At 50.7% G+C, this 9,685-nt stretch overlaps 1 protein-coding gene across 1 annotated transcript; it reads left to right on the forward strand.

The window, feature by feature from the left end:
• Position 1: 1 nt before the first annotated feature.
• LOC102893089 (glyoxylate/hydroxypyruvate reductase B) lies at positions 2 to 8,698 on the forward strand (the record flags this gene model as incomplete). The annotated part of the gene is made up of 5 exons (XM_015590795.2): positions 2 to 155; positions 1,070 to 1,241; positions 3,364 to 3,542; positions 4,691 to 4,787; positions 8,471 to 8,698. Coding segments are annotated over 5 exons (759 nt in total), but the record flags the coding sequence as incomplete, so codon positions are not given.
• Positions 8,699 to 9,685: the final 987 nt, after the last annotated feature.

Genomic DNA, 9,685 nt, shown 5'->3' on the forward strand with positions numbered 1-9,685 from the left:
CGTGGCCCCCGCGGGGGCCGGCCTGGACCACCTGGACCTGAAGCTCATCGCCAGCTTCGGCGTGAAGGTGGCCAACACCCCGGACGCTGTTTCCAGCCCCACGGCCGACCTGGGGATGGCCCTGCTGCTGGCGGCGGCGCGGCGGGTGGTGGAAGGTGAGCGCTGCGGTCGTGGAGGCGCGGGTCCCTCCCCGGCGGGTTTCACGGGTCCCTCTCTCCCCGGCCGGGTTCACGGTGCGTCCAGCACTTGGTTACCCTTGGGAATCTAAGTCCCTTTGCTGACCCGCAGCAGCCGACTTAGCGCCAGACCCGGCCAGGTAGCCCGACAGTCTGTGACAGCCGCTGCCTCCGCCCCCACCAGAAGCCGCTAAGTAACAGGGGCCAAGTGTGTGCTGGCAGTGATGGTGGCACCCGGCGGAGGCGCCCTGGGGCCCACTCCTTGGCCGGGTAGCGCGCTGCTGTGGGGGGAGGCCTACAGGTGGGCAGGCACGACCCACCTGTCCACACACTGGGCGTCCCTGGGAGCATCGGGGACTGTCCCCAGGAAGGGCGGTGTAGCACCCCACACTCACCCTCCTCCTGGTGGAGCTTGGCGTGAAGTGCTGAGGAAGGAGAAGCAAGAACCAGGCTCCTTCTGCTTCTGGATGCTTCTGGCTCACACACACGGAGGAGTCGCACATGCAGATGCACACAGTCACAGTCACACACACAGTCACACAGCCACACACAGAACAGCCACACTAGACACCCAGTCACACATGCACACACGATCCCTCACACACAGACACACCGAACCGATGAACTTGGACCAGAAACCTTTCCTTAACATGAATGCAGTGGCCGTTTCCAGTATTCTACCAGGAGGTGCTGGTTCTGTCGTGAGGACGCTGCTGTCTGGCCCTGCTTTCTTCCCCCACCAAACGATGTTTGGTGTCAGAATGAGATGCATGAGAGCCATGGGCGGCCGCCAGCATCCTCTCCCCTCGTCAGCTTCACAAAAGGTCCCAGGAAGAGTCATGGGTTTCTGTGTGGCGCCATCTCCACTCCCATTGTCGCGTTGTGTATCTTAGGTCACCAACTGGCCATCTCTCCAGATACAGAGAACTTTGCCATAAACTGGATGGGTCAGGAAGTGACGGGCGCCACCTTGGGCATCGTTGGCATGGGCAGTATCGGCTACAGGATCGCTCAGAGGGCCACGGCGTTTGACATGAAGATTCTGTACCACAATAGGAGACGCAGGTGGGACTGGGCGGTGGGCTTGCAGTGAACCGTCGCTGCCTTAAATCGGGTTGGATGTGTGGTCCCTCTGTTTTCCACAAGACTCCCCTACTCTTTCCAGAAAACAGGATCGACGGTCCAGAAAAGGATTGTGGTATTTTTATGATTACCTAGAAATGTGGCTGTGACTTTTCTCCATTGAAAAATTTTCCCCAGAAAGAGAACTTTTTCTTTTCGTATCAACAGTTGATAAATGTCCAAGATTGTTCATTATACAGCAGGTTTGTTATATGGAGTGCTCCTGCCATCGTGGACGTTGGCTTTAGATAAGCAACGAACTAGGCTTTAGATAAGCAACGAACACTGCTGTTTCAGGCTTTCCAGACACAGTCTGCTTCTAATGCTAAGCAATCTTAGTCATTTTTAATGCTATACAGCGTTAGTTTGGCAAATGTTTCAAAATAAAGTAGAAATGTACTCTTAACATCACAGAAATGCACACCCAGTTCTGTTTTCAATGAGAACCATAGGTACGGACTAGAACTCTTCCCTATGTGGGGTAATTTACACAGAGACGAATGCTGTAATACCACTACCGAAAACAATCACTAAAGACAGTTCTTTTTCAGAAATGAACAAGCAAAGGTGTTTTATTCATTATCAGATATGAAAAACAGAGGAAATGTGTGATTTCCAAACAAATGATATGTAAAATTATAGGAAGAATTTGTGAATTCAGTGCATATGTGACCTAAATCAACCAAGTGTATCGTACTACAACCACGTTAAGAAACCAGTGATATGAAAATACAATCGTATGAAGAAATTTATAATCCACAAAACTGTTTTTCAGGCCTTAAAGTAAGATAGCGCCATAGTTGACAGGCAAAACCGAGGCAATGAATTTTGCATGCTCATCTTCAGTAAGTAGATATTTTATGCAGAAGATGTAACACTTTGCTTGTAGAAAGCATGGATGTATTTATCAACAGGACATAAGGAAAACAAGATTCCAGAATTTAACCAAGAAGAGATTTTAACTCACCTATAATTGTTCATTTTTTATTTCTTAAGTGACTTTTTTCGATCATGGGAGATGCTGTCGACACCCACTGAGCACTTTGGCTGGTCCCTTGAATTCTGAGGTCTTGCTCACCCAGTCCCTTCTTCAGTCTGAAACTCGTTTCCTGTCATATGCAATTCGGCCCAACACCCAGTGGCACTGACTGCGTCGCAGCAACCCTGGAAGCTGCCTGTAGTCTTTCATTTAAGGCACACCCTCCTAAGGGGCCGCCTGTCTCCCCTTGAACCCCCAGCCCCACTGCAAGGCAGCCCGAGGAAGGCTACTCTGCACCTCCCACTGCACGTGGGGTGCAGTCCCGGCTGATGGTGACCTGGGAGATTTCACACCAGAACCGCTCCCCGTTTTCAGTCACTGTGTTTGCACAGTGAACAGTGGAGAGACAATTTTCAGTGTGATGGGGGCAAAGGTGGAGGCCCGGGCTCTGCCAGGACAAGGTGGGCGGGCGATGTGGGCAGGGCATTCGGGAGGGGCCAGCGAACTGGCCTTTCATCTTTCCTCCACGTGTCCCCCGCCAGGCCAGGCTCGTGTTAGGAGAGTTCCTATACTGTCAGCGTTGTCCATATTTGCGTGGCATTGGCGGCTGCCGGGGATGCTGTGCCCGCCTTGAGCTTGGAATTTCTGTTGAGCGCTGTGCTGTCTGGGGCAGCCAGCGCAGGAGTTCAGACGGGACCGACAACGGAGCCCACACTCCTGGCTCGGTCAGGCCCTGCCCCTCGCCCTCTGACAGACAGCACTCGGCCCTCGCAGCCTTAGTTTTGTCTTGTCTGGAAGCTTCGGTGGCTCCCCACCCTCAGCAGTGCCCCGGCCTGACTGTGCCTGAGGCCGATCAGGCTTGCACCAGACTCAGGTTGGAAGAGGGCGGGAGGAGGCTCCTGACCCCGAGGAGCTGTGGCCCTGGTGAAGTCCCGTGGGTACAGGACGTGGGGGGCTCCAGGGCCGTGGCTGAGTCCTGGACCCACCTGGGGGGGAGACCGAGGCCCTGGCTCCCCTCGCAACCCCTTCCCGGGGCGACCCGATTTCTGATGGGAGGACGTGGGTTTTGTGCCGTTCCCTGCACAGGAAAGCAGAGGAGGAGGACGCAGTCGGGGCCACGTACTGCGAGAGGCTGGATGACCTGCTTCAGCAGTCGGACTTCGTGATGGTGGCCGTGAGCCTGACGCCCCAGACCCGGGGGCTGATCGGAAGGAGGGAGCTGAGACTGATGAAGCCCACGGCCGTCCTGGTCAACATCGGCAGAGGTGCTGCCCCTGGGGTGCGCGGGCCGGGCCTTCTCCAGAGGCCCAGACCCTGGAGGCGGCGGGTGCTGAGCGAAAGCGGTATTGCTTTCTATTCTGAGTTTCTGGTGTCCGGCTTCACCTCTCATGAACCTCAAATTGGCAGCACAGAGAATGAGATGCTGCAGTTGGGTCTCAGGACCGGGTTTGGGCGTCTCCGGCGGCAGGTGCATCGCAGCGTGATTTCTAGATGCAGGAGTGGCCTTTCCGAGCCTTCACTTTAAGAACCGATTTGGGTTAGCTGAGCTCTTGGCCGTGTGTGTAGGCTGTGTCTGTGCGCAGGAGGCAGTGGGCCCCAGGCCACAGCCAAGCATCGTGGCGGGTTTGTGTGGCGTTTATGAAGGAGCGAAACAGAGTCCTCTGACACTGGCGAGGGACCGCACATGTGAGAATCAGTGCTGACGCCAAACGTCCAGACCACTGGCCTTGGCAGGGTTGGGGGCTGGGTACACCTGGGTACATGTGAGACCTGGTGCTGCCAGCAGCCACATGTGTCCCTCTGTGCCAGGCAAGGCGAGCAGCGCTTGCCAGCGCCCTCACAGGGCTGAGCCAGTGTGACAGCTCTGATGGCTCGGGCCCCGAGGCGCAAGAAGCATCCATGCGTCCTTGCTTTGGGCAGGTCAGAGGCCAGTGAGCGCAGTGAACGTTCTGGAAAAACAGGCACCACAGTACAGGGCCTGGGCTCGGCTTCTCCCACGTGCAGGCAGGCTAGGTGCTGCGCTCTGGCTATAAGGTCCTTGAGGGTCTCTGGGAGGGACACAGGGTTTTCTCAGCTTCTGTCTCACTGTTACGTTTGAAGTGGCAGTTCGGCCACACTTGTGTTAAGTCCCCTAACCTGTGAGAAGCTCCCAAGGCTCTGCTTTTTCCCCCGGGTGGCCTTGTATGCGCAGAGGGCGGAGGGCACTCCCTGTGTTTTTTCCCCCGGGTGGCCGGGGAGGCAGCCCCTTGTATGCGCAGAGGGCGGAGGGCACTCCCTGTGCGGGGTCACAGGCTCAGAGCCACCTCTGTCAGACCTCCCGGGGATCAGACGTGTGGCAGCAGGCGCTGAGCAGAAGCGTCCTCGGGTCCTGCCTGGCCTTGCTGACCATAGACACCTTGTCTCGTCAACTCAGGTCTGGTGGTGGATCAGGATGCCCTGCTGCAAGCACTTCAGACCGGGGTCATCAAAGCAGCAGCACTGGATGTGACGCACCCGGAGCCCCTGCCCAGGTGACAGACTCGCGGTCCTCTGGGTGCTGGGGCAGGCCTCACACAGCTGTGCTCCTGGCCTCTGCAGCTGCATGGTCATGGGGCTGCAGGGTCTCAGCCTGGGAGGTGCCTGTGGTGACCCGTTCCATGTCCCACAAACGGTCTCGCCTCTCCTTCAGCCTCCAGGGACTGGAGAGCTGTCCTCCCAACAGACCTCCCCACACCCACTGTCCCTGGTCCACCCTCTGGAGCATCTTTCCTTATCTCTTGCAAACCTTCACGTATTGTAAGACAACTACTATGTTCTTTTTTGAGGCTGAATATCTTCATATCCTTCAACTGTAGTCTTGATAATGGCATTTCCAGACGCCTTGTCATTATCACTGTCTTCCAGCACTTTAGCTTTTAAGGTCCTTTGAAAATGTGCTCTCGAGACCTGAACACGGTATTCACGTTGTGCCTGACCACTGCAGAAACGTTATACAAAGTTAATGTTAGCACGTGTTTTAGAAGCCTCATCGCACCCTTAGCTCATTAAGTTTAGTCAACTAAAATCAAGATTAGTTTCTTGATTGTTAGTTCCTCAGTTATTTTTTTAAATGTATGTGTGAAATTTTACATTTATTTCTATTTAATTTCATTTGCTTTTGTGTTTTGACCCAAAGATCCAGGCTGTTAGGGCTAGAGCCTTAATTCTGTCCCTTATTTTGAATTTTGACGATGTCATTCTGTAAACTAGCTGTTCTTAGCTCTGATTCCTTCAGCTTTGGTTTCAATCCGGTAAGAAAATGACTGTGAGCTGAATGACATTACAACCAAATTTAATATCTAAATTGATCAAGATTGACCATAGAACTTAGACATTTCTGAGGAAATAATTTACTTAGAACAGAGTTTCTTAAAAGGTGGCCTGGACACCCTTTCAGGGGGCCTGAGAAGTCAAAACTATTTTCATAATACTGTAAGATGTGATTTACCTCTCCACTTATGTTTTCTCACAAGGGTTCAATGGAGTTTTCCGGAGACTAATGACATGTGATGACACTCTGACAGCTAAAAAAAATGCATGCTTCTGTATTAAAATTTTTTGTTTTAATTTCTAACACAGTAAATGTCGATAGATATAACCCACATAAACAGATGTTCTTTAGGGTCTTCAATTTTTAAGACTGTAAAGAGCTCCTGAGACCAAACGTTTAAGAACCACTGATCTAGAACAAAAAATAATTTCAACAGAAATTAAGCATGAGCGTTTTGGACCATTGTCCACTTACTCAGAAACCTAGAAGTCACGTGATAACTCCTATTGCTTAGTCTGCTAAGATGAGCTTTTTATTAGATTCCCTAAGGACTTGCAGGGCCAGCAGCAGGGTTACGTCCTAAAGGTTAGTTTACCCTAATAGGTGGCGCACTCGCAGGGTCCCACGGGAAATTATTTTTGTGGCCAGGAGATATAACAATTATTTTATGAATAACTTAATCTTTAGATATCCTATTAATTTCTAATCTCTATATTATCTTCATCAACCTATTTGAGTTTCCATCTTGATTTTTTGGGGCAGACGTTTTGTAGCTCTTTCTGTAAAAAAATTTTTTAAAGTAAGAAATTTTGGATTAGTCATATCGCATAAGTATCCTTTGCCTTACAAAGAGATTTACTACAAGATTATTTAAGAAGAAAAAATTCATTTATCACTACTACAAGGAGGCCCAAAGATCACCTTCAGGTTTAATGATTTGCTAGAAACTCACAGAACTCAGAAAAGTTTGCGGTTTGTTACGGAGAAGGGTACAGTTAAAGTCAGCAAAAGCGGACCGTGAGGGGTGAGTCCTGGAGAGCCAGGCATAGCTTCCGGCTGTCCTTCCCCAGTGCAGCTGTGTGGACAGCAGCTACGACTTCCAGCAATGATGTTGGGCCACACAGTGAAGTACTTCTAACCAGGGACATTCACCCGAGCCTTGGGGTCAGCATGTAGGCTACTTAGTTTCCAGCCCCTCCCCAGGTCAAAATGATACAGAGTGGCCCAGGACTCCAGGTGAGCAAAAACAGGCACTCCCCACAGATTACACTGTTAGCATAAACTCTGGCTTTGCTCCAGGCCCCAAGCACAGGAAGACACTCTTATCAGGTGGCAGAGAGCAAAGGCTGTGTCCCAGAGGGCCAACTTTGTAAGGTGCTGGTTTTGAGTGCTCCGAGCCTGCCTGCTGAGTTAACCTGTTACTACACGGCCATCCCCTCCTTGGCCCTCAGCCTGGGCTGTCTTACAGCAAAGCCAGCATATGTATTGGAACATCTGCATTTATTACAGTATTTATATGACATACAGCAATAGCATTCGTGTGACTATGCCTACCGTTTGGAAGGGCCAGTGTGGGCAGGGATAGGTTTAAAACAACAACTAACCCACCCTATAAAGCCATTACATACAGTTTGGCATCTTTGTACTCGTTTGATTGTTTGCCCATTGATCTACCACGATTTGTACCTTATGATGGCCTTGTGCATTTAGTGTATAAATTAGCTGCTATTTAGCTAAATTTAGTTTTTCCTCAGGCCAGTCACTTCCTATTGGTATCATATCAATATTCGTATTGAGAAGGCTTTAACTCAGTCTCCCAATACAATTGATCATCAGTATCAGTCATCGCAGGACTTGTTTTGTGAGGTAGTTAATTTTTACTAACAATGCCAGTGTTACACCATGTCACAACATGGTCATGGTAAAATGCAGTTTCATTACATAACAAATCAGTAACAATTACAGAGATATTTGCTATGCCTTCTCAACAGAATTGGCTCTTGCCTATACACCAGATATTGTTATGGACAGGTGCTGTTACGATTGGCTGTGATTCAGCTACCTCTGTGTTCCACGTCCGCTGGGACCAAGGCAGTCACTCTGTCTCAGTTCACAGCCTCCTCCTGAGCCCGGTTTCCAGAGAGTGCCGTTGTACAGGAGGGAAGAGTAGTTCTCACCCTCGCTGACCACACTACAGGATGGCTTCCTGCTATCAGTCCTGGGGGCTAGAGCAGTCCTAGTACATTGATATAAGTGCGCCAGAGAATGTCCATAGATTTTGGGGTCCATACACTTCCCAAAGGTGTGCCCTTTGAGCTGCAGTAGCTAAGATGGAGGGTCATTGCCACATGGCTCCTTTGGCCTCTGTACTGAACAGGAGGCCCTGCTGGGGTAGGTCATGGCCCTTTCTCAGCGGTCGCACTGTTATCCATCATTGTCTGTGGACTGTCTGACCTGCTCCACTAAAACCTCATCATCTCTCCAGGCTGACTCCCATCCTTTGCATTCTTTCTGGAAGAGAACCCCGTCTAATCTGCTAATTCTAGTTAATAAATCTCTTCCCTCTGAGTGCCGCTCATTAAAGGCGCGTCCAGCTGGTCCTGTGATGCCTGGACCAGCATCTATCTTCCCTAAGGCCCTTTTCTGTCTTGTGGGCCAGTGTTTAATCCACCACACATGTTGTGCCATTGTGTACTAATAGCCTGAATGCAGTTAGGTGTTAGCACCCCAAAATGTAGGGTCCCTCATACGGGGGTTAGATGAGAGGTGGTCATAGCTAGGTGTAATTAAAGTATGCCATAAAGCATCCCATGGCTGTTCTTAGGGTGGGGTGCGAAACATGAGTAAGAAGTTCAGGAGACAAAACAGCTCTGAATGCTTTTCCTCAATTCATCTGTATTTCAGAGATCATCCTTTGCTGAAGTTGAAGAACATCATTCTGACACCTCACATTGGAAGTGCAACTCATCAAGCCAGACGACAGATGATGGAAAATTTGGTGGAAAGCATCCTCGCTTCTCTCAATGGGCTTCCCATTCCCAATGAAGTGCTACTTAAATGATTTATGTGAGCTGAGACTTCACAGGGATGAAAACATGGCACATAAAATGGAAAAAAAAATTTGTGTACTTATGTTAGAGTCCATTATGTAGGTTGGTTCAATATTATTTCATCTGAAAAACTTTAAGAATGGTAATAATAGTCACCATCTATTGAGAGCTTACTAAATCCTCACTCCATCCTCAAGGCAGCTCTATGAGGGGAGTCTTTGATCATTCAGTGCATCTGAGTAGAGGGTTACTTGTCTACCGTCCAGAAGTCTGCAAGTAATTGCATTTGGATTAAAACCCTGGGGTAGGTCTGCGGATGTCCCAGGGGGCTATTGCTTTACATCCTGTTAAATTCTGATAGCCTCTTGGATTGCATAGTCTCCTTGATACCCTAATCCCTGTTCGTTCGTTTCTTTCAATCATTTAAAATATGAATACTGAGGACATTCTAGGTGCCAAGTCCTGTTCTAAGTGCTGGGGCTACTGTAGGGAACAAAGTACCCCTCTCAGGGGGTTTACTTACTAGCGGGAGAGAGAACCAAACAGAGCCAGCGATCAGCGCGGGGAACTGGGGAGAGAGCCGGCTCTGCGGCAGGGGTTACCAGGGACCGCGCCTTTCCGGAGTGGTTTTGGATCCGTTGTCCTTCTCCAGGTATCCTAGTTAGGTGGTACCTAGGAAAAAACCTTCGGGCATGAGCAAATGAGTTGGCCCTGTAAACAGGCAGAAACACGAGTCCCGGGTAATTGTGTAGGCAGCGGGGGCTCCACTACAGGCTGTCCCGTTGCATGTAAACCACCCAGCGAAGAGCGCTCACCTCCCAGCTCTCTTCATTTGCTATTTTGCGGTACGGGAGCGGAAAACATCTTCTCGGTTAGCTTGGAGGATTTGCGTAAACTAGTCACAGCAGCCTGGTGGCTGGCGAGCGTTCCACCTGGGAGTGAGTACACGTTGCCTCTGGGCCCCGCCCCGCATCCTCCAGACCCCGCCCCTTCGCGTCACCCAGTCCCGCACGTCGCTCCGCCGCTCCACCGCTCCACGTCTCCCGACCCGCCCCGCGTCACCCCGCCC

Source organism: Pteropus alecto, unplaced genomic scaffold (assembly GCF_000325575.1).
Source record: "Pteropus alecto unplaced genomic scaffold, ASM32557v1 scaffold14, whole genome shotgun sequence".
Taxonomy (NCBI): Eukaryota; Metazoa; Chordata; class Mammalia; order Chiroptera; family Pteropodidae; genus Pteropus; species Pteropus alecto.